Source organism: Neofelis nebulosa, chromosome 9 (genome assembly GCF_028018385.1).
Source record: "Neofelis nebulosa isolate mNeoNeb1 chromosome 9, mNeoNeb1.pri, whole genome shotgun sequence".
NCBI lineage: Eukaryota > Metazoa > Chordata > Mammalia > Carnivora > Felidae > Neofelis > Neofelis nebulosa.
The window spans coordinates 37336082-37360670 of record NC_080790.1 but is presented as its reverse complement, the minus strand read 5'-3'; the positions used below and the strand labels follow the sequence as shown (position 1 = coordinate 37360670).

The 24589-nt window shown below is 44.7% G+C and overlaps 2 protein-coding genes across 8 annotated transcripts in view; one reads left to right on the top strand and one right to left on the bottom strand.

Annotated features, from left to right (window-relative positions):
* The window catches only part of ANAPC1 (anaphase promoting complex subunit 1), a 94993-nt gene extending 86188 nt beyond the window's left edge, over positions 1 to 8805 (top strand). For all 4 annotated transcript variants that reach the window (XM_058683280.1, XM_058683277.1, XM_058683279.1 and 1 more), the window contains exons 47-48: positions 1784 to 1918; positions 8469 to 8805. In XM_058683280.1, coding sequence (XP_058539263.1) covers positions 1784 to 1918; positions 8469 to 8584 — 251 coding nt within the window. In that variant the 3' untranslated portion in view covers positions 8585 to 8805. The remainder of the gene's footprint in view (positions 1 to 1783; positions 1919 to 8468) is intronic.
* Positions 8806 to 15875: 7070 nt separating this feature from the next.
* LOC131484733 (putative speedy protein E7) lies at positions 15876 to 21455 on the bottom strand. Of its 4 annotated transcripts, none has more exons than XM_058683281.1 (9): positions 21270 to 21455; positions 20790 to 20902; positions 20206 to 20322; positions 19826 to 20020; positions 18208 to 18266; positions 17772 to 17857; positions 17072 to 17246; positions 16883 to 16980; positions 15876 to 16063 (listed from the first exon to the last, which is right to left on the bottom strand). In XM_058683281.1, exons 1-8 carry the CDS (start codon positions 21275 to 21277, stop codon positions 16921 to 16923), a joined length of 813 nt encoding a protein of 270 aa, XP_058539264.1. In that variant the 5' UTR covers positions 21278 to 21455; the 3' UTR covers positions 15876 to 16063; positions 16883 to 16920. The 4 variants fall into 4 exon arrangements, with proteins under 4 accessions (XP_058539264.1, XP_058539266.1, XP_058539267.1 ...); XM_058683283.1 differs by having other exon boundaries at positions 21117 to 21454; XM_058683284.1 differs by having other exon boundaries at positions 21336 to 21440.
* Positions 21456 to 24589: the final 3134 nt, after the last annotated feature.

Genomic DNA, 24589 nt, shown 5'->3' with positions numbered 1-24589 from the left:
ATGTTTGGTAGAATTCACCAGGGAAGCCATCTGGTCCTGGACTTTTGCTTGTTGAGGGGTTTTAGATTACCTGTTCATACTCCTTACTAGTAATCAGTCTATTCTGATTTTCTGTTTCTTCCTGTTTCAGTCTTAGAAGACCTATGTTTCTATGACTTTACCCTTTATCCATTTCTTCTAGGTTGTCTAATTTGTCGGCATGTCGTTGTTCATAGTAGTCTCTTATGATTTTTTTTTTTTTTTTGGTGGCAGTTATAATTTCTTTTCTCCCATCTTGCATAGGTCTGTTAAATATGCTGCTTTTTCTTTTATTCTGTGCCTACTCAATTTATATTTATTCTTATAGCCTCAATATAAGTGCCCCTTTCTCATAGGCCTTCTAAGATCACACTACTTCAGGCAGCTTCCTGCCATCTTTATCTCTCTCTCTCTCTCTCTTTTTCTCTCTCCCTTCCTCCCTCCCTCCCTCCTACACCCTATTCTTTCCTCCCTTCCCCTCCCCCTTCCTCCTCGACTTTTCTTTTTTTTTTTTTTTTTTTTTAATTTATTTTTGGGACAGAGAGAGACAGAGCATGAACGGGGGAGGGGCAGAGAGAGAGGGAGACACAGAATCGGAAACAGGCTCCAGGCCCCGAGCTGTCAGCACAGAGCCCGACGCGGGGCTCGAACTCACAGACCGCGAGATCGTGACCTGGCTGAAGTTGGCCGCTTAACCGACTGCGCCACCCAGGCGCCCCGACTTTTCTTTATATATCAAAATGTCTTTGTCTACAAGTAACAGAGGGCCTAACTCAACCTGGCTTAAACAATAAGGACACACATAAGCTTACATTATTGGAAGTCTACAGGTAAGGTGGGCTAAGGGTCATCTAATGCTAGTGCTTAAGCCCCATTTCTCTGAGGTTCCATTATTTACACTCTGTGCCTTGGCTTTATCCTCAGAGTGCTTTTTCTTAGAGTAATAAAATGGCTGCTCCTTGCCTCAAGGTTAGCATTTTGCACAGAGGAAGAATAGCGTTCTTCTAGGAGCTTTGCCATAACAATGAGGAAATTACTTTCCCAAAAGCCTCTAGCAGAATGTTGTCAAGCATCTCCTCATGTCTCCAGCTTGAATTGGAACTCGTGCACATTCCTCAGTCAGTCACTGTGAAAAAGAATGTGTCTTGCTGGAAAGCCTAGGTCTGTTGGTCCCTGAGCCAATCACCGTGTTGAGAGTAGGATTGCCTTGGTTGACCTAGGCCAGTGGTTCTCAAAGCGTGGTCTCTGGAGCAGCAGCAGCGTCTCCTGACAACTTCTTAGAAATGTGGTTTTTCTGACCCCATCCAAGAAACTTTGGGGATGAGGCCCACTTATCTGTGTTTTAAACAGCCCTCCACATGATTCTGATGCATCTTAGAGTTTGAGAAAGTCTGACCAGTACTAATCAGGATCCGGTTCTGGAGCTGAAGTCAGTCCCCTCAGATGTTGTATCCTGGAGGGAAAGGTTGTAAAATGGATGTTTGGAGAGACAACTTCAGTGACCACTACATCTTTATAGCACTCATCCCAATTTCTCATTACACATTTGTTTGTATCATTGTGTAAATGCCACTGTCCCTTACAACCCTCCAGACTCCGTGCTGGCATGCACTCTATCTGCTTTACCACTGTAGCCTTAATGCCCAGCATAGTGTATGGTAAGTGCTTAATGGTTCTGGATGACAAAATAATAGAAGGAAGGCACTCCTCATGCCTCTCAGTTCTGTCATCAGTTGCTTCAGTTCCATTTGTGTTTCTCTCACAGCTGGGGGTGATGTGTGTGTGCACGCCTACCTCAGTGGGCAGCCCTTTGAGGAATCTCAGCTGAGCATGCTGGCCTGTTTCCTCGTCTACCACTCGGTACCAGCGCCATGGCACCTGCCGTCTGTAGGACTAGAAGGTAATTGCAGACCTAAATCCCTTCAGTACCTGTATTATTGACTCACTTAATTTTTAAGTTTCTTGGTAGGAGGCATTTCTAATGAGTTATTTTCTCTGGTTAGGCTTTGGTCTTCATTCATGTTTAGGTGTTGAGAACTTTTTCTAAAAAGACCATCTGAACTTTACACATGCATAAACTTTTATTTCTATTTAGAGAAGGATGGATTCTTCTTCAAAGAGCCCCGAACACCATTATATACTAATAAATCAAAAGGATATATTATTTTTCTCTCTTACTTTTTATTAAAGTTATTTTTCTTTTTCTTTATATGTTGGGTTTTTAGTTTGGATGTTTCTTTTTAATCACATAATCTTAATTTCTAATATTATAAAGCTTTAAAATGACCAGGTACCTGGTTTTGTATGAATTTGAACGTTTTTATAATACAGAGTTTTAAAATATTGGCATCTCACTGTATTTTTCAGAATATGTAATCAGATACAGAGTTTGCCCAGTAATCTGAATTATAAAATATAATTAATTCTAAGCACCTTTATTTATATCACTTTCAAATTTTGCTTATTAATTGAGGATTCAAAATTGTTAACATTTTTTTAATGTTTTATTTATTATTTTTGAAAGAGAGAGAGAAAGGGAGAGACAAAGTGTGAGGAGGGGAGGGGCAGAGAGGGAGAGGGAGAGGGAGACACAGAATCCAAAGTAGGCTTCAGGCTCTGAGCTGTCAGCATAGGGCCTGATGGGGGGGTCTGAACTCACCAACTGTGAGATCATGACCTGAGCCGAAGTTAGACACTTAACCTACTGAGCCACCCAGGCACCCCAAAAATTGTTTTTAAGAAGAGCAAAGAGTGCTCCATTTAATCATTCAAAATTTAATAACATAACTAGCTTACTGCTGTTTTTGAAAACCTCAGATAGAAATGTACTATCTGGGGCGCCTGGGTGGCGCAGTCGGTTAAGCGTCCGACTTCAGCCAGGTCACGATCTCGCGGTCCGTGAGTTCGAGCCCCGCGTCGGGCTCTGGGCTGATGGCTCAGAGCCTGGAGCCTGTTTCCGATTCTGTGTCTCCCTCTCTCTCTGCCCCTCCCCCGTTCATGCTCTGTCTCTCTCTGTCCCAAAAATAAATAAAAAACGTTGAAAAAAAAAATTTAAAAAAAAAGAAATGTACTATCTGGAGACTATTAGTTAAAGCCATGAGGAATTGCTTATATTGGATTGATTTTCCCACAAAAACAAATATAAAACTTTGACAGACTATATAAAATAGCTGTTTATTAAAAACATTTTTTTTTTGAAGTTTATTTATTTTTGAGAGAGAGAGAGAGACAAAGTGTGAGCAGCGGAGGGGCAGAGAGAGAGGAGACAGAATCTGAAGCAGGCTCCAGACTCTGAGCTGTCAGCACGAGCCCGACGCAGGGCTCAAACTCATGAACTGTGAGATTGTGGCCTGATCCTTAACCGACTGAGCCACCCAGGTGCCCCTAAAATAGCTATTTAAAAGAACTAGTAGCAGCCATTCTGGCCAGACTTGATTGAGGGTCCGCAGTACGCGAGAGAAGGAAGCATAATGAAGAAACCCCATATTTACTCTGGCTTTCTCTGAAAGGCATTTGCCACTTCATGGTACAAGAAGTAGAGTCCCAGCAAAAGGCAGTGGTGCTGCTGGGCAGGGGACAGAGGTTGGGTTAACAATTGCATGAGATGGGGCGCCTGGGTGGCTCAGTTGGTTGAGCGACCGACTTCGGCTCAGGTCATGATCTCACGGTTGTGAGTTTGAGCCCCGCGTCGGGCTCTGTGCTGACAGTTCGGAGCCTGGAGCCTGCTTCCGATTCTGTGTCTCCTTGTCTCTCTGCCCTCCTCCACTTGTGCTTTGTCTCTCTCTCTCTCTCTCTCTCTCTCTCTCTCTCTCAAAAATAAATAAATGAAAAAAAAATTAAAAAAAAAAAACAAAAAACAATTGCATGAGAACCTAGAACTTGAGGAGCTAAATTCCAGGTAGGAGGGAACAATAGGAACAATAATTCAAAAACTGGACACACTCTTCTCTTGAGACACTTAACCAAATCTTAACCTGCACATGCACAGGGTAAGACTTTTAAGAAATCTAGAAGAAGCCAGGAGGCTAAAAATGTGAACAGAGATTTCAGCAACAGCGTAGTGCCAAGGAGACAAAGGGTAGAGCTCCTGGGCTGCCAAGGTGAAGTGGCTCCGTAAGCATCCCAGCCATTCAGATGAAACAGCAGCAGAGCCAAGCCCTAGGAATAAAGATGAAAACTGAAACAGACAAGACCTGATGTTAGCCTCAAACAGAATGGAGATCTCTTTGCATTCTACCTGCCTTATGGAAGAAAGCATCACCTTAATCTTAGGAAGAACAAAATATGTCTTGAACCTTTAAATTTTTAATACACAGTATCTAGTGTTGAATTAAAAATTACAAGATATAACAAAAAAGGTAAGGGAAACTGACTTATATATGATCTAGATTATTGTAGTTATTAGACTTGGACTTAAAATTTAACTATGATATTATTTCCAAGAAAATAAATGAAAAGATAGAGAACTTCACCAGAAATCTGGAATCAATAAGAAAGAGTTAAATGGAAATTCTGGAACTGAAAAGTATAACAAATTAAGAATTCAGTGGATTGATTAAGTAGTGTATCAGACACAGCAGATAAGTGAACCGGAAGGCAGGTGTGTAGAAAGTAAACAGATTAGGGGCACCCGGGTGGCTCAGTCGGTTAAGCCTCTGACTCTAGGTTTCGGCTCAGGTCATGATCTCATGGTTTGTGGGTTCAAGTCCTGCATCAGGCTCTGTGCTGCCAGTGCAGAGCCTGCTTGGGATTCTCTCTCTTCTTCTTTCTGTGCCCCTCCCTGTTCCTTCTCTCTCCCTCTTATTAAGTAAATACATTTTTAAAAAAGTAAGCAGATTAAAGTACACAGAGAAAATGGATTGAAAATACAGAAAAGTGTATGAGACATGTGGAACATGGTGAAAAAGTCAAATATGCTTGTAGTTGGGACCCCAGAATAAATGGAAAGAGAAGATGAGAGAGATGCAGTGTTTGCAGAGACTAAGGCGAAGGGTTTTGAAAAATGGCTAATGGACATCAACTTACAGTGGCAGGATAAATATGAAGACCACACCTAGTCACAGAATAGTCAAAATACTAAAAATAGGAAAAAAATTTAAAGCATAGACTTTCATTCCCAGCCAGGATGGGATAACAGGAATCTGATTTACTCTCCTGTCTAGAACCTGGACAATGCATATGAAGCAATGGCTTTTGGTACATTGTACATGAGGCAATGAAGAACAGTGATCCCTGCGAGATGAGAAACAATGAAATAAGCCCTGTGATTGTCCCAGCTTATAGCCTTGAGAGGTCTCAGACTGTGGGGAGGGAGCAAGAACCCAGGTGGAGCCTAGAAGCCTTCTTTTTAAAAAAAATTTTTTTAATGTTTGTTTTGAGACAGGGAGAGAGAGCAAGCAAGTAGGGGAGGGGCAGAGAGAGAGAGAGAGAGAGAATCGCAAGCAGTCTTCATGCTGTCAGTGCAGTGTCCCAACACGGTTTGATTTCACAAATCATGAGATCATGACCTGGGCTGACACCAAGAGTTGCACCCTTAACCAACTGAGCCACCCAGGTGCCCCGAGCCTAGAAGACTTCTTGATTTGAGGTGACAGATCCAAGAGTACAGGAAGACCCAAGGAGCTAGAGTTTACCAGATGAAATGCCAAAGAGAGAGTGCCAGATACCTGCAGAGGGTCGCCCTCAACTATCAGAAGAGTACTTACTGGTCAGCACATGCATGTGAAGAAATTATTTGAGACTGGAGGGAGAATTGTCTACATGGATTACCAGTTGTTTACACAGGTTCAGGAACAGTGCCTGTTTTCACAACTTCATAATTTAAGGGGCAATAGATTCTCAGAAGGGTTTTGCTCTAGTAATGGGAAGCCCTAGACTAAATAGACCTGATTGTATTCTGGTCCCACCTAACAAATCTTAAAAGCGTGACACAAAAGCATCAAACTGTTTTTCAAGAAATGTAATTCTAAAGCAAAGCTCAAGAATACAGAAATACAAAAATATCCAGTACCCAACAAGGTAAGTTCACAATATCTGATACACAAAGAAACAGGAAAATAGAACCTATAATCAGATGAAAAGTCAATTACAACTGACCTGGAATTGACACAGGTGTTCTAATTGGCAAACAAGGACATTAGAACCGTTCTTATAAGTCTATTCTGTATTTCAGAACCTTGAGAGACATAGAAGATATAAAAGACTGTAACTGAACTTTTTGAGATGAAGAGTACATTGAATGGGTTTAATGGGCAGATCAGACATTCCATAATAATAAATTAGCAAGCCTGAAGACATAGCACTAGAAACTGTCCCAAATTAAATGTAAAAGTAAAAGAAGAAAAAAAGGAAAACAAAGGAACAGAGCATTAAATATGAAGTAAGCTGTGGAACTTAAAACACCTAATTTACATGTGATTGGAGTCCCTGAAGAAGGGAGAAATTGAGGGGGTGGGGTGACAGAAAAAATATTTGAAGAAATAACGGCTGGAAATTTTCCAAATTTGGTGAAACCTGTAAATCCACAGATTCAAGAAATTCAGTGAATCCCAAGCATGAGAAATATGAATAAAATTACACTAAAGCACATTGTAACCAGATTGCCCAAGACTGGTGATAAAAAGCCTTAACAACAGCTAGAGGAAAAAGACATGTTACACACAGATAAAAATAAGAGTGACTGTGTATTTCTTGTAGGAAGCAGTGTAAGTGATAACTTAGTGGAGTAAAGGACTCAGGGGAAAAAAAAAGTCTTGTTAGAATTTTATACCCAGCAAAAATATCTTTCAAAAAAAATGACCATGAAATAAAGCCTTTTTCAGACATACAAAGGCTGAAAGAATCTAGCAGACCCACGCTACTGGACATGTTGTCTAATAAGTCCTTCGGGCTGAGGGAAAATAATATCAGATGGAAATAGGGGTCTACACAGAGGAATGCAGAACTTTGGAAATGGTAACCACCTGGGTAAATAGGCAAGATTTATTTCTTTTAAAAATACCTTTTTAAAGACAACAGAATAAAAATAATAACAATGTACTGTGGGGTTTATAAAGCATGAAAAATATGACAACAGTAGCTCAAAGGCTGGGAAGGGAGAAATGGACGTACTGTTGGAAGACCCATATGCTGATGGGTGAAGTGGTATAATCTCACTTGAAGGTAATCTTTGATAATTTAAAGGTGTATGCTGTTAAGTCACAAAGCAATTACTGAAGTAAGAAAACAGAGTCAGAACTTACTGCAACAAAGGAGCTATAATGGAATCATAAAAAAAACATAGAAAATACTCCATCCAGAAGAGGACGATGGGGAACAGAGAGCAGATGGAGTAAATAGAAAACAAATAGCAAGATGATATGTTTAAACCTAACCATTTCAGTATCACATTAAATGTAAAAGGTCTGTTCGATTCCATAGTGTATCAGTATTTTGGGGTTGTTTCATATCTTCCTGTATGTTTTTATTCTCTGTGCATGGGTTTTAGCAAGGTCTGGGGAGCGCCACAGAGTAACAATTAAATAGGAAATTTGTCTTAATTACTGTTGAGGTTTATTAAACACATTTAATTCAGCTGATTGCAGAGGCCAATCAATAAAAGGAAATACTTAGGAGAAGTAGTTGCCTTTCTCATATCCTGTGTAGCAGAACTCTTTCTTGTGTTAGTCATGCCTTTAATCAGAATGCCTCTTGATCATATCATGAGACTTTTCTCTGTCCATCTTCATGAGATCTTGTGATCCTGTTCCCTCTGCTGTCTGCATGTCTTCTAGGATGCTTGCTGTGGCCTAGAAGCGTAGGGATCATATATATGTATGTTGTGGGGCTAGAAGAAGAGTACTGGACAGTTGCATTTGGTGGGGTAGAGGCAGAAAGGAAGAGGATGCTTAATAGGATTTTAAGGTAATACACTTCCTAATTCCTTTAGAACAGTGGTTCTTAACCTTGGCTGTGCATCAGAATCACCTGGGCAGCTTTCAAACCTCCATGTGTCCAGGCTGTATTCCACTTCTGAATGATGTTGGAATGTCTGTGGGGCCAAAGTTGAGAACCATTGCTTCTTGGAGGTTGAGGCATTAAGTTAAACTTCTCTGTGACTCCTTTTAAGCCTGTGTTCTTTTTTCAGGTACGTATTGAAGACATTGATTATGGTAGTTGAAAGTAGATAAGCACATTTATTAATTATATTTAAGTGATATATAATTAAATAATAGTAATAGTTTCAGATGTAGCTACAGGTCACTTTCTGAAGTACAGGATGGATAAATTCAAACTTACATCAAATTATATTTTGATATGGGAAATTCAGAACTTAAATAGTGTCTTTAGGGAATTATTTTCAAAGGGAAGAATGTCAGCTTTAAATGTGATTGTGTCTGAAGCTTCTTCAAAAGGGTGTACAGCTGAATTTATTTAGAGATGTGACTTTCCCCCCATTTCCATTTCTTTAGGGAGCACAAGCTTTGCTGAACTCCTCTTCAAGTTTCAACATCTGAAAATGCCAGTGCGAGCTTTGCTAAGATTGGCTCCTTTGCTTCTTGGAAATCCACAGCCAATGGTTATGTGATTGTGTCTGGTGGTAAACCTACCCTGAAACGTGACTTCTGCACAGAAACACGACCAAACAACGTAGTTGATGAAATGTTTATAAGTTTTATAATATAACTAGGGGGAATTGAGCTGCACAAACCTCAGTGTATTTTGAAATCCAAGTGTTTTCAGTGTTCCAGAGTCTCTGTTGCTGTTGGCATTAACATTATATGATATATAAAAGTGAGTTAAAGTTTACTTTTGTAAATAAAGTTTTTTGGTTTTCCTAACTCTTGATGCTTACTTTAGTTTGGGGTTTCAGAGAATAAAAGAGCAGTGGGGGCTGGAATGGCTATTAGTTTCGTTTCGTTTTTTTTTTTTTTTTCAAAAAAATTTTTAATGTTTTTATTTATTTTTGAGACAGAGAGAGACCAAGCATGAGCAGGGGAGGGGCAGAGAGAGAGGGAGACAAGGAATCTGAAGCAGGCTCCAGGCTCTGAGCTGTCAGCACAGAGTCCGACATGGGGCTCAAACTGACAGACTGTGAGATCATGACCTGAGCTGAAGTCGGACGCTTAACCGACTGAGCCACCCAGGCGCCCCTAGAGTGGCTATTAGTTTTTCAAGTCTTTCACCTGTGGCAATTCAGGTGATGTGATTGTGCTCAAAAATGCAAGGTTTTAAAAGAAGCTCTGTCATCAAGTTTTACTCTGTGCAGCAAGGAAATAGTTTTTAGCATCTCCTAAGATGTCACAGTTTTCCTGTCTAAAATTAGTTTGTACTTGGTGTGACAGTGCCAGGCATCCTCACAGTATGAGCAGTCACCTTGTACAGGAGGACATTTCTGCCCTAATGAAGAATTGCCCAACACGAAGCCTGCTCTGAATAGAGAAAATATGAAATTCCCACTATTGAGAGGCCTTCAGAAATTATATTTAGAAATAAAAGTCCGTTTCCACCCAGCATTTGGAGAATGTACATCTGTATCAAGAGTTGCTGGACTAAGTAATGATGAAAGATATTCACATAAAGCTGCCTCTGGCTTCAGGTTTCCAATACAGGAAGAAGAAAACTCCCTGCTGTCCGGATTCTGACATGTGCCCTCTGCTTCCTGAATGGCCATTGGGACCACACTGGCAAGATCCATTCAGTGATTTCACATTTCCACATCCTGAATTTTGCTCTTCAGCTTTAAATGTAAAGATTAAAGTAAATAGAAATGTTTTCATTGAGATTTTGGCAAAAATCCATGTGGCATTTGCTTCTGCATTTACAAGGCACGTATCTAGAAGCAGACTAATTCCCTCTATAGACTCTCAATATTTCATCTGCAACGCTTGCCCAAGGACTTGCTCCTGCATGTACAATATAGACGAGATGTGACTGACTAGGAGGGCAGAATGTGCTTCCCCTTCACATTTAGCTAGTTTTTCTTTTTTCTTTCCTTAAAGATTTTATTTTTTTTAAGCAACCTCTATGCTCCATGTGGGGTACGAACTCACAGACCCCTAGATCAAGAGTCACACGCTCCACCAAGTGAGCCAGCCTTAGCTGGTTTTTCTTATAATTAAAGATAAAAGACAAGAAAATTAAAATGGTAGATTACAGAAATTCCATTTGAATCAACATTTAAAGAACTCAGTATCTGAGCGACTGTTGCCACCTTTATTCTCAATTGTTTATAATTTGTATGCTTTTCTCTGATTGAAGAATTACTTGAGAGACATTTATTTGCACACTATGGATTCTCCTATATGAGGGGAGCAGACATTAGAATGTTGTCAACAAAAACAAAAACCGGGCTTTCTCAGAGAAAGCAGAATCAAAGATTGTAGGTCGCCTGGGAACAGCATTGTCTTGATAGTTCGGGACTAATAGGTGGGAGGGAGCAGAGAGCGTATTCTCGGCAGTCTTCTCTTGAGCAGGCATGCTAGGATCATCTAAGAAATGAATTCTATGTATATATGGGTTCTCGAAAAATGTGGAGAGTAGCTCTCACCATCCAGAATATTTCAGCCTCCTCCGAGTTAAGTCAAGGGAAGAGCTGGAGAAATGCATTGGGCTCCTAAGGGTTTTGGCCCAGGAATGGCACATGTCAATTCCAATTACGGCTTGTTGGTAGGAAGTAGTCCAATCCATCTGCCTCGTGTGACTGCTCTTCTGGATGTCCATGAAGGGGACGAGAACCAGATGCTGGTGAGTACTAGTTACTTAATATCTGTCACGGTATGGTTCCTAACTTACTCATAATTCCCCACATTCATTTTTTTCTATTCACACAAATATAAATGCTTCCATAATTAGACATAATTAAAGAAACAGTAGTTACGGACATGCGTGCATGCACACATGCACACACACCGATTATCATCTCCCTGATGGGTGCTGACATCTGTGCTTCTCCCTTGAGTGTCTTGTGAAGAAGTGAAGGCACGAACTTGTGGGCAGCTCTGAGGCATGGATGCCAGGCCCTAGCAGGAGCGTCCATTGGGTTCAGCCCTCCAGAGCCTAATCTTAACTGGAGTAAGGCCACTTTTTCACCCTTTGTCCAGAAACCAGCTGACTTCATAGCTTACAGGGATCCTGGCTCACAGGATCTTCTGACATCCCAGAGGAAGCCAGAAGAAGCTGGCCTCATCTCTCAGCTTGATAATCAGCGTACAGACCCACTTGGTGGGAGTCCAGTGTGCCTGCTGGGCAGATAGGCCAGAACTTGGAAGCTGGGATTCTGAATAGAAGCCAGAGTGTGTGGAGCCAAGGCAGGAATTGTCAGAGGAATGGACGTGTTGATTCTGATGAAAGCCATGTCAAAGCTCAATCTGAGGGACAGGAGAAGCCCAATGTCAGGAGAGGATGCTGGGAGCTGGGTGAAGTTGGAAGGCCATGGGTCAACTTGAGATCCAATGCAGAAGACTTTGTTGCCTCCTGCATACAGGGCTGGAAGCTTGTCTTCTGGGTTCCTCCGTCTTCATAGCATATTTTATAGAAAATTAGCTGTATTGAAGCTCTCTCCAAATGAGCTATGGAGGACAGGACAGGATTAGGTCACCTCTGTATCCCGAGCTATCTGCAATTTTCAACCAGCAGTGAAAGGAAGCAGAGGGGAAGTTGGAGGGGCGGCTACTAAAAGGGTTTACCCAGGCTAGAGGCCTCTGTTAGCACTTAGCAGCACCCTGCAGATACCCATGTGGTTTACAGAACTTCCCAGGTGACTGTCCTTTCCTGCTTCCAAGGCCCAGCCAGGTTTCCCCCACTCAGAAATACATTGCTCGCTTCTCATTAGTCACAAGCTGTGGGAAAGTCTTTTTTGCTAAAGTGAAAGAAAAGCCCCTAAAACCGTATTGTTAATTCTTGCCTGTGGGTAAGGTCGGACTTGCCTGTTCGCCATCTTCTTGCTTTGCTCCATCTTATGTCCTTGAATGAAAGGGCTGCTGGGATGGGGAGTAGGGGTTGTTCAGAGGGCAGGACCTTCAATCTATAGGCAGTTACATAAAATGTCAACATTGGAAGATCTCTCGGGTGGCCTCTGGTCCTGCCCCTCTTTCTAGAGCTGAGACCCCTGAGGCTCAGGGAGGGAGGTGGCTGGCCCAAGGCTGCACTGCTCCCTATCACAACCCTAACAAGCCTGGGCTTTCAGATCACACTGCTTCTAACCCCTGAACCTGGTTCATTACTGCCTTTTTTCATAGCCTAGTACATGCTGAGAAAGAGGCAGACTAAACATGAGTTAGAAGGACATTGCACCAGGCAGTTTGTGGACGCTTCTTTTCTCTCTGCATCTTTCAAAGAACAGAGGCCTTTGTAATTTCTTGGAATTAGATTGAGTTAGTCTACGTGTTGCTTTCTTGCTCATATAACAACCATTTAAATTTGAAATTTCTCTTTCAGCTGAAAATATTTCTTCCTATTCTGTGGCACATTATAATATGAAATGGGAAATTTAGAAACAATTTATATTCAGTTCAATAAAATCAGTGAATGCCTATAAATAACTGCACGTTCATAATTTCCTCCTGCGTTTACTCCAATACTGAGGTGTGAAATCTGTTGCCTTGTCTCTGTAGTTGATGGATCCATCTCTAGTCTTACATTCAGGTATGCTGCGTTGTGGGGCTGTCGTCCATGGGCTTCCAGAACCTAGACGTGCTAGATCATGATCTGGGAAATCCCATCACTGGGGAGAGACATCATAGGCGTTTGGAATCTAGTTAGGGTTACTCATGGTTTTTCATTTGTCTTGCGTTCACATTTGTCCCTATTTTTCATTTAAGCAAGAATATTTTGTTCACTGTGTGCCATTCCAGAGACCAAGAAGATAGTCTCATCAACTGGAAATGTGGGTAAGTGTCCACAACTCTTCAACAATGGAAGAATCATTAGCAAACCCATTGTAATTAGCCTCTCTAGCTGCAGACTCCCTGTGCGGTAAGATCTAGAGGAGATGAGCACCAACCCCCACTTGAAATTTCTGCAGATCCCTAGAAGGCAGGGGGGCATGGGTGCTGTCTTGTGTCATCTTGCTCCAAACTCCCTCTCTGCTCCAATTTGTGGGTCATCTCACTGTGCCCTCTGTGTGTACTGATGTCAGTTCAGCATCTCACCACCTCCTCTTTGCTCAGCCTCCAGCTGTTTCCACGTGGGGCCAGGTAAGCGGGTGCCACCGTGAGGAGCCAGGATGCCCACGTGAAGCCTGGAGGAGGAAGAGGCGGCAAAGCCCTTAGTCTTCTGCACTTGTCACAGGCAGACATGAGGGCAGATGGTGCACATCTGGCTGTAGGAAGCCACTCCCAGCTGTGACAGGGGCCCCCACCCCTGAGTTTCTGGAGTTTTGCAGGGGCTTCTCAGTCCTCTGCTCCCCAAACCCTCTGTCTGCTTCCCTTTATCAACACCTTTTCTTCTTTGTTCCTGAGCAAACCCTGTGCTGCTATGTGGGACACAGTGACCTAGGTGTGAACTCAGCCCCATCCCTGAGTCCCATAAAAACCACTCACTACCACTTGGTCTCCCCTGGTTTTGCTCATGGAATTTCCAGCCCCTTGGCTCTCTCCCAGTGGTGTTCACTTTCCTTTTCTATTACCAAACCCTCAGGTGTGCTCTGAAACCCCAAGATTTCGTGGCAATCCTCTGATCCATGCACCAACTCATCTGGATGGTACCCATTTGGGGCCACAGTGTCAGTGACCCCCCCCCCCCCCCCGAAGGGCCTTGAGTTTCTCCCTAACACACTGAGGGGACTAACGGAAGAATGTATGGTCTTTCAGCCGAGTAACTGAGATGATTTGCGTTGACCAAGTTTTGCGCCAAACTTCCTGGGACTGAGTCACTTAGATGCATGAGTTGGGAGAGAAACCACCTCTTAGCCCAACTATTTCTACCTTGGCCTTCTGGAGCTGCAAGGACTGGGTGTCACAGACAGTAAGTGCTGTGATTATTTGCGACTGGATAGTCCCTGAGGACTCAAGAAGAAAGAAGAAAATGCTTTTCTTAGCAAATGCTTCTTTTCTTAGCAAGAAGAAAATGCTAAGCCCTCGTGGGGTAGAGAGGGTTGAACAGCCACCATATTACTTCCTGAAAGGAGTTGGCTTCTTATGGCTTGACTGTGAGGTTCCTGGGAACCTTGTAGTTATCAGAAATTTCGTGGCAAAATCAGTCATTTCCATGGGAAAAAGACAGTAAAGAGGTAGACGGTTTCTGGTAATTATAATTACTATCTAATAATTAGATTTCCTATCTAAAGTAGCTATACATATCTATGTATCAATATATGTGTCTGTTTATCTACCTACCTGCCTACCTACCTACCTACCCACCCATCGAGAGGACTGTAAAATCTGTGAACATCACTGAGCAAATCGAGCTGCAGTGGCCCAGCCAAGGCCTGTGGAGTGCCTGTAATGCTGGGCACCGACCCCCAGTTCCTGTCCCTCATCCCCATCCCAAGTATCCTTCTTAGTGTCTGAAGGGTTTTGCACCTGAGTGTTCCTTCCCGTGGTATCAAGATCACAATCCCTACTCTCGTTTGAGGGCATTTGCATGCTATACCCCTGCCCCTCACCTTATTGTTAGCACCTCTGAATGATTTAAGGATAATCTCAGAGAGCTGGGTTTTGCTTTGCGAATCAATCTGAAAATCTTTTTCTTCAGGTTTATTAATTCAGATTTATTAATACAAATAATTTGATCTCAGTTGATCCTCATTTTTTATATTTCTACTGTATTTCTTATATTTATCGTGTATCATTATTTGATCTGTTTTCTTTGCTCTCTTAAAATTTGTCATATTCATTAATGTGGCATTCAGGATGGCTTCTGTTTTGTGAATACATTTAACGCTAATATCTTCATAGGACTCCTTCTTTTTTTTTTTTTACCTCGGCTTCCACTGCCTTGTTTCTGGCCTCAATGGCTCCCTGGGACTTCCCCACCTCTCCCCCAGGCAGCTGTTCACGAGCCCACTCCCTTCTCTCCCTTATCTCATTTTGAAAGTTGGGTTATTTCTATAATGTCAGAGTGTATGATGGCATAGGACTCCCCGCTCTTACTTCCAATCTTGTTTCAGCCTTAGATCCACACATCAATGCCCTCCGTGCCTCTGCTGGTCTGCTCTCTGGAGTTCCCTACCGTCTCTTCATTGGGTAAGGCTATTTTCTAGCAGATTGTCAGGAAGGGCTCCAAGGACAACTGTCCCCAAGATGCTGATTGTCTACAGTGGCCTCGCTGCATCCTCTCTCCCAATGTGTTTCTCTCCTTCCTGTCTCTTCCTCTTTTCCTCACCATCTTCTAGCAGCTTCTTTGGCCTCTTCCTTCACTTCCTCCTTAGTGGTCCAGGTCTCTTCCCAGACTTTCTGTCCCTTCTCCCTCTGCCTGGCCTCAGTCTCTGCAGAGGCTCCTTCTCTGGCATGTTGACTCTTTTGGTCTCCCCTCCATGTTACTACTGTACCCTTCCAGGTTATCCAGGGGTCAGGGCCTTTGCTGGCTGACACCCGCTGGAAGGTTGGGGGGTCACTGTGCTATTCAGGCTGCGGTGGTCCTGGCTCTCCCTGCACCCTCTTTCCTGCAGGTCTGAGGAAAGCTGGAGGCCCGATGCTATCCCTGTGTAGCTCCCAGAGGCTGCGAAGGAGGCAGCAGCTTGGTGTCGGGGCAGGGGGAGGCAGGGGTTGGGCGGGAGCTACAAGAAAAGAAAGCGAGATCGGAGTGGAAGAGGCAAACTCTCGAGTGAGGAAGTTCTCATCAGCTCACCACAAGGTGCATGTTGGAAAGGGGCTCAGGCAAAATCATCTGCCACCCTCATTGCTCTTACAAGTGACCAGACCCAAGAGCAGCCCCAGTACACATTATTTGTCTCCTTTTTATTGTGGCAGTCATTCTTTGGCATATTGAGGTTCTGACATATATAATAGTTGTTTGTCCTCAAGGAAAAAGCCTGTGGATGAATTAAACTTTATCCTAAACTTGGTTTATCACAAAGCACACTTGACCTTCTTTCTCGTAGGATGAGAATAGGCTCCATCACATCCTGCAAAGAGGGGAGGGGGGAGCTCAGTTCACAAGATTATTCTAGTATAGCCGTGTCCCCAGGCAAAGGATTCCTGATGCATTTCACTGAAGATCTCCCCTGGCTTCAAGTAAACCCAAATATAAAAACTAAATTTAAACTAAAGAAAACATATTCTAAGGAGTGGATGCTAGTCAAGTGACTGGTTTCTATAAATGTGTCATCTGTGGTGTACTTCCTCACAGTTCTGTGGGCTTGTTCCCCACCCCCCCCTCCCCCCAAGCGATTTTATTTCTGCAGAGACCAGGAGCCCTGGAAACTCCTTCTGTCCATGACACGGTGAGACCCTGACATATCCTTCAGGGACCCAGCTACTAGGCTTGCTTCATGTGGGAGCAAAACAAATACCACTTTTGATCACATGCTGGAAATAATCTGTCTTTCCTCCCGAGAGCCACCAGTGTAACAGCTCCTTTTCCAGAAAGGATGACTTCAGTGTCTTCCATTTATTTATGTTTAAAAATTTTCAACTCAGATCGGAAACACTGCAGAAGTTTTCATTACCTAGATCAGCATTTCCAGGAGCTTTCCAAAAAATTTTTTTGATATGCAAATTTGGATCTTGTGTTGCTTACATGATTCCATAATGAAAATCATTTGGAGAATTTTGATATAAGCACAGGTAATTACTTTCTTTACCACAGGAGTTCTCAGAGCTGTTACTATGCTAATATGCATTAAGGGATGCTATACTGCTTCCTCTTGACACCAGCCTAGGAGGTGACCGCAGGGGCATGGAGGGTGGGGTTGTCCAACCCTGCAGAGCCCTGGGGCACTCACCGGGACCACCTGCAGCCCCCGTTCTGTTCCCTGGGGACCTAGGGGGCACACTGGCGTGCCCGACTCCAGACCCAGTGATGTGGGTTCTGGGCCTGGATCTGAAAGGGAAACAGCAACGTAAGCACTTGGAGAAAGGGCCCAGCCCCACCGCCTCTGGGCTGTGCCTCCTGGCCCTCGTCCCCCACAGACCTCCTCACACAACTCCGGGGTGACCCAGGCTCGGTGCCCCATTGCATGGAAGAACTCCACCTTCAGCTTCAGGAACTCTTTGTAGAGGTCTGGCCAGTGCTCCCTGCCCAGCAGGAACTGGAAGATGCTCCGTTTGGATGTGGGGTTGTCCTCCTCCATGTCGGAGGCAATGTAGCTGCCATGGGAAAAGCAGGGAAGCTTGGCAGGCCCCAGTGCCCACAGCCAGCCTCAGGCAGCACAGTGGGGAGAGTCTGCGGAGGCCACACCGGAGGACCTGGTGCCTGGGTCGGTCTATCCAGGAGGGAGGGTCCGGGAAGCCCTCTCTGCAGGGCGCCTGGGTCCAGAGGGAGAGCAGGACTATCCTCAACACTAAGCCTACAGGACCCATGCTGTGCCTGGCCCGAGTCAAGGTTCTGGCTGTCTGCCATTTCCCTGTGGCCTCCTCTCTTGGGTCACGCAGTCTCTGAGCAGCCAGTGGTGTTTCCTGACTCTTCTTTATCGCAGGACCTTGCTCATCGCCTTCCTCTCCCCCCAAGAACGTCTGACCCCTGAAGACCTTTTGTCTGCTCTGTGGCCAAGAGGGACTACCAGTGGGGACTCTCTGGCTCATAGCATGGCCACGCACCCAGGTGGGTTGGTGAGGCTGTGGGAATGGGGGGTTTGGGCAGAACTGAGAACAGGCCCCCAGGGAGGCACTCACAGGGCCAGGAAGAAGTGGATCCTGTTGTAGAGGTGTCCAGGCAGCCCGACACGGCCAAAATATTCCACCACCATGGAAAGCAGGTACTGTGTGGAGTAGGAGGCAGGTGAGGGGTGAATAGAAGGGTGAGAGTGTCCTGCACAGGCCATGGGTCCTGCCCCATCCAACGGCCATAGTGGGAAACCCTCAGCAGAGGTGGAGGAGGGAGGCTGTGCTGAGGCCCTTTGGCATGTGGAGGGGAGCTGACGGGAAGGCCAGCAGAAGATTCCAGTGGGCAGGGCAGGCCACGGGCAGTGTGTCCTTTCCTTCTCTGGCACTGAGAGCAGGTCTCTCCAGGCCTTCTCCTGCCTGGGCAGAAATCTGGCTCTCTGTTCTTGCCCTCATGGAGTGGGGACTCTGTAGACCCCTCGGTCCCTCATCATTATGCAGCAGATACCTTATCAGACACTTTGAGGAAAATGTCAGCTTCCAAGAAGCTCTGGATAACAGGATCCTCTGCAAAGGAAGGGAAAGTGATGAGGGCCTTGGGGCAACCCTTCTGGGAGATGTGAGTGAAGGGCTGTGGGACATCCCAGAGGGAAGGAGGAAAACTGGAGCCTCTCCAAGTTCCTTTGTCTCATGGAAGTGGAGGCAGACTCCTTTCTTCCAGGAGGCTTACGAGCCTTAACATTAGTAATAGCTGCTATTCCTTCCACTGGCACCTGTATTGTGAGTTTCAAATGTGGGGCATGGAGTTTGCTATTATAATTTAATCTTCCATGTGATGGCAGGGGGCACTTTTTTTTTTTTTTTTTTTTTTTTTTTATCACAGAGATGTGACCCGGCTCTCAAAGCTTGACAAATTTGCCTCAAGCCAGAAGCTTGCATATGGCCATGGGTCTCTGTGACACCACATCCTTGTCACTTTATCATGCTGTGACTGTCCAGAGTTTCCCTGCCCCACCTGATTAACTGAGCACCCTGAGCCTATGGTGGTGAGTTTGCAGCCTCCCCAACCCCCAACCTGAGGCACTAGGCACCTGCCCCTTCTCTCCTGGATCTGCCTGCTTCCCGAAGATAGTGATATGGCTTCCCCTGCTCCCAGAAGGCTTGTTGGGGATTAGAGGTGTCCCCTGAAGGCCCCATTTTCCAGTGAAGACCTGAGAATGTCCAGTGCTGTGTATCCCTCATTCCTTGCTTGGGACAATGACATTTGCACAGTGGGGATGGAGGAGTCATGGATCATTTCGTGCTCCTTGACCCCTCTCCAGTCAGTCTGGATCTCTTCAGTAGAACGTTCTGTGATGATGACAATGTTCTATATCTGTATTGTTCAATATGGTAGCCATTAGGCATGGGTGGCTACCACACTCTTGAAATGTGGCTCATGAGATCAAGAAACTGAATTTTAAAAGCTTATTGAATTCACTTAAAATGACATTTAAATAGCTCCATGTGGCTAATGAATGCTGTATTGGACAATGTGATCTCAGTGTTGTCCCTAAATATGTGACACTCAGTCCTGCCTCTGGTCCTGATGCCACCTTCTCAGACAGACCTTCCCTGAGTACTCCATTTCATAAAGCTCCCCTATCCTTGCTCAGGCCCCATCTCCAGGCATCATTGCCTTTGAAAAAATTTATGTCTTCGTGTTTGTCATTGGCTGAGAGTAGCCTATTTCTGTATGAGGTTGTTTTTTGTCTCCCCGACCTTGAACACAAAGGCAGCAAGATCTAGGTTGCCTTTTCATCACTGATCTCTAAACTCTTACTTGCAGGGAATACATGACTCTATCTCAGTGGGTAGAGGAGGGACCCCTTGGTTGGCTGTGAAATGTCTTGACAGTTGAGGACTCCCTAGTGTGACCCTTCATCCTCTCCCTCCAAGAACTAGTCTCAGAGAGGAAGAACCTGCCAACTCCACAGAAGAAGCAGGGTCGCTCTGTGTCCACACCACCTGGACACCTTAGAGCTTAGCACCTGGGGGAGGTTTGAGCACGATCCCAGAGCCACTGCCTCCCACACAATTTTCAGCTCAGCAGGGCCCTGAACGCTCCGTGAGCCCAGAGCACACACCCAGAAGTCGGTAGAATGCTTCTTGGTCTTCAGGACGGTAACTGGGTCTTCTCCTCTTGTTCATCCTGAGTTTTGTCCCCTCAACATGATTGACAGTCCATATGTTCTTCTGCCCCCTCTTCTTCCAGGACTTCAGCTCAGAGAGAGCTTCAGAGGTGGTGGAATTGGAGGCCGGGGCACTTCTCTCCTGGGTCCCTGCGGGAACAACAGACTCGGTCACTCGGAGTGTGTGGATGTGACCCACCTGAGAAGTGGAGTCCTTTCCTTGCAGCTCACTCTGAAGACTGGACAGGCCTTGTGAAGATAAGATAACAAGTGATTTACTCGGCATTAGCTGACACTTGGTGCAGGGAAGCTGAGGGATGCCTAGGGACACATACCTGCCTTCACATCCGTCCATCTCCTCTTCTTCTGGCCTCTCATTGTCCTGGCTCTCTGCTCAGGGACAACCTCTGAAGATGCAGAACTGGAGGCCAGAGGGCTCCTATTCTGTGGAGCTGCAGGGGGAAAGGAAGGATCCTGTGTCATCATAGGGGGCCCACCTGGGAAATGCTAGGCCCTTCCTTGCCCACTCACCTTGAGAATTTTGCATGTGACATCTGAAGGGATAAGAGAATGACCATCACCCCTTCGCCCTTGTCTATAAAGGAGGGTAGGAATTGAGCTATTATTTCCCTTTCTTTGCCAGGCAAAATCTGCTCTCCTGTGCCTCTTTCCATGGATCATTCTGCCTGGGGGATACCTCTATAGAGACAGATGTGAAGTTCTCTAGTCCTAGCTGTCTTTAATAGGTATAAAAGTGAACATGTTAGTGATCTCCCTGTCTCACCCTGAACACCCTTTCTCCTGCCCATGCAGATCCAAACACATGAGAGTAGAGAGGAGGAAGGAGAAAGGAGCTATGGTCTTCTATCAGTTTCATTCGTTCAGAAACCAGGGTTAGAGGCCAGACGACCGCACACACCTGCCGTCCCTTCCATGCACACCCTTTTCTTCTGACTCTTCTTTGCTGCGTCCTGTTGGCTCGGAGCAGTCTCTGAGGCAGCCGACGTGGAGCCCAGAGGGGTCCTGTCTTCTCTGCATACAAAAAGAGGGAAGGGATCAACCTGATTCTGACTGGCCATTTCTGTTTGCTTAACCTGCTCCTTGTGAAACCTGATAATAATTAGAATGGTAAAAATAGCTAACAGTTATTGATTGCTTGTTGAACTTCCAATATTGATCAATAATACATAGAGAATGACCTCATTCAATCCTTATAATGATCTGTAAGGTGAGATGTATAGCTTACCTGATTTACAGATGAGAAAATTGTGACTTAACTTGTCTAGGTTGTGTTCCTTGACCATGGCTAGAGCACTTTGGATTTGGGATTAGAACCTGTGGTCTGACCAGTGCTCAAGGGAAGAATGGCCAGGGGCAGTGATAGTTGAGTCTCAGTTACCTTTCCATGAGGGCCAAGCTGGATGGTCTTACACACCAGTCTAGTACAGGAACGAGCAACACTCACCCAGAACACACGTCCTGGCTCTCTCAGGATCTAGGCCCCTCACACTTATTCAGAGCACAGCCTCAGAACAGTGTGAGGACACTGACTGTAGCCAGGTGTTTGAGATCAAATGGCTTCTAAGATTCCAGAGCCCTTGCCCCAAGTCACTGATGACATCACACTATTCCACTAGGAGCTGCTCTTTGCTCTATAAAAGGTGCTCGAGGAAAAGGCGATGGGCCTCAAGGGGAGGGGAGTTAGTATCCAAGCCAGAGGACTGGGCTCAACCTCCTCTTATCCCAACATTCTCTCTGCTTTGAAACTCATCTTGTGTTTAATCAAATCGATTAATGATTCCCGATGAAAGCAATGCATCCACATATTAAAAACTGAGAAAGCACAAACTTGAAAGCTGATTAGTTCCTCATCCATAATAAAAGTAATTCACGTAGTCACGCATCATTTTGAACATCTTTTTCACATGTATTTGCCATCTGTATATCCTCTGGTGAAACTGAATTGTTTCCTTCTTTACTATTGCATTTTGAGAGCTTTTTATGTATTCTGGATACAAGTCCTTTGTAAGATCCATGGTTTGCAAATATAGTAAAACCTTGGTTTGTGAGCATGATTCATTCTGGAAACATACTTGTAATCCAAAGCACTTGCATATCAAAGTGAATTTCCCCATAAGAAATAATGGAAACTCAGATGATTCGTTCTAGCACTCAAAAATATTCATATAAAAATGATTACATACTGTAATATAATACAAAATAAAAAAGAAAGTACAAAATATAAAGAAAAATAAATTAACCTGCACTCATCTTTGAAAACCTTTGAAAACTTTCGTGGCTGGGAGACAAGAGAGAGGAGGGTTATTGTGTTGGATGACTTTCACTATCAGTAACAGAATCATTACTACCTATTGACTCAATGGAATCTTTTTCTTTTTGTGCAACTTTAACAAGGAACCTATCTAATGGCCTAGAATGAAGCAGAGCATTGCTAAGCTCACTCTTGTATGGAAAAGCAAAGGCCTGTCCATAGGTGCTTTGAAGTGACAAAAGATACACTAGTGCCAGCTGTGGGCACCTTCCAACGTTCTGAAAAATCACTGATTTCTGTCGAACACTGTGGCCTGAGACGGAGCATCTGAGCATGGGAGATGATCACCCACAATCCTGCAGAGAGAGAGAGAGAGAGAGAGAAAAGAACCTTTGGCTCAGTTGTGATCATGTGACATTCGCTGTCACGTACTATTCATATTGCAAGACATCACTCTCATTTATCAAATTAAAATTTACTAGAAATGTTTGCTCGTCTTAAGGAACACTCGCAGAACGAGTTACTCGCAATCCAAGGTTTTACTACGTTTTCTACCAGTCTGTAGTTTGTCTTTTCATCCTCTTAACAGAGTCTTTACATCAAGGCTGCCCATCCTCCCGGTGAGGTGCACCTTATTTTTGCTTTTAGCGAGATTATCTTGTTAGGGGAGACAAGTTGAATCCTACTACTGACCAGAGCTTTCAGACAAATACCAAATTATTTTTAATTCTTCTACTTAGTGCAGTGCATTTGAGACCAAGCCACACTCAGTATCTTAACCCAGGCTTGCTCTGAACGACATTTCCCCCGTTCGTCCAGCTGACAGTCCTCCCAACCTTCTGCAGGAAACACCCCTCAGGGCTGAGTGGAGAAACTCACTCTGCAGAGTCCAGGGAGATGGGTGTTCCGGCTGCTGTGATTGTTCAAGACCAGCCGCAGAGCACATGGCAAACCTCAGCTTTTGTCGGGCTGCAAGTCAGAGCCCAGCTCCATATTTCCAGTGTGGGGAAGTATACTCCGCCCACCATGAGACCATGACAAGGACGTGGATGTGTAACAACAGGGGCAGGAAGGAACCATCGATCTATGGCACACATGAAGAATAACCATGTGCTGGGGAGCTCGAGAGCTCTCCTGACTGGGGAGTGTCTCCTCCGTGGTTGACAACCAGAGGGTCTACAGCTCTAATCCAGTTCTCAAACTTCAAGACTCACTGCTCTCCGCACTTGTGCTTTCACATAAGTGAAGTAATAGGGACAGAATTTACCCTCCCCCCTGAGATAACTAAATAGAAAAAACCAAGTCAGACTTCAAGACATCGGATGTGAGGCAGTGCAGATGAGTGGTCTCTGAGAGAAGGGAAACAGATGAAGTGAGGCCTGTGATGGCCCCGGATTATTGCCTGGAGAGCTTCCAGACATGGTGCTGCACATGTGGAGTCCCTTCGCGGAAAAGATTTATTGGTGAGCAGCAACAGTTTTTTCTGATTTTTCTAACACCAAATGTGTTTTCCTCCATTGTCCCAAAGGATACAGGGGTGAGTGTTGACGGCACCCACAATGTGTCACTGGGTCATGTGCGGCGTGTTGCAGCTTTGGTTAAGGCCACTCAAAGGCCCGACCCTTAGGGACTTTCTGGGCAGGTTCCCTATTTCATCACCATCAGGTCTGTTGCAAAAGTGTCCCATCTTAGAGCTTTCCGGTCGCTATTCCTAAATTTTGTGCCTAACCCTGTTGGTGGATCCTCAGCAAATCGCATTGTTGGAATCTTCTGGCTGCTCCCAGACTCGTCTGTTCTCATGCTTCGTCTGCATAGTGCCTGGTCCAACATTAAATAAGCCTAGTCTCTGCTCAAACGTCACTTCCTCAACGGCCGACCCTGACCGCTCTATGTGAAATTTAATTATAACTCCCTCCGTCTTGACTGGCCCTCCTCTCCTGATTGTCCTTATTCTGTTCTTTCCTTCTCCATGGCACGTACCAGCTTTTACTATATGCGATATAACTTCTGATTAGAGCTTATGATCTGTCTCCCTGTCTTAGAATATAACCTTCTCAATGGCAAGCGTCTTTATCTCTTTTGTTCATTGAAGTATCCTAATTGCCTAGAACAATTGCTGGCACATAGTAGGTGCCTAGTAAATGAGTGACTGAATTCTCAGGCGACTTCACTATATGAAGCCAGCCGAAAAAATTCACTGCTCAGTTTCTTTAGAGTGTGGTCATCTCGGTTAGGAATAGTCCTTTCTAAAACCACAGAGAGAGGGTGCCTGTGTAGCTCAGTCAGTTAAGTGTCTGACTCTTGCTTTTGGCTCAGGTCATGATCTCATGCTTTTGTGAGTTCAAGCCTCACATTGGGCTCTGTGCTGGTATCACGGAGCCTGCTTGGGATTCTCTCTCTCTTCCCCTCCCCTGGTCATGCTGTCTCTGTCTCTCTCCAAATAAATA

What these genes read in the sequence shown, in the direction of transcription:
- LOC131484733 (XM_058683281.1), bottom strand. An exon ending in ATGGACGGATGTGAAGGCAG is followed by an intron (nt 20,021 to 20,205) that starts GTATGTGTCCCT and finishes TTGTTCCCGCAG; the next exon opens with GGACCCAGGAGAGAAGTGCC. An exon ending in CCCCGGAGTTGTGTGAGGAG is followed by an intron (nt 16,981 to 17,071) that starts GTCTGTGGGGGA and finishes TTTCCCTTTCAG; the next exon opens with ATCCAGGCCCAGAACCCACA.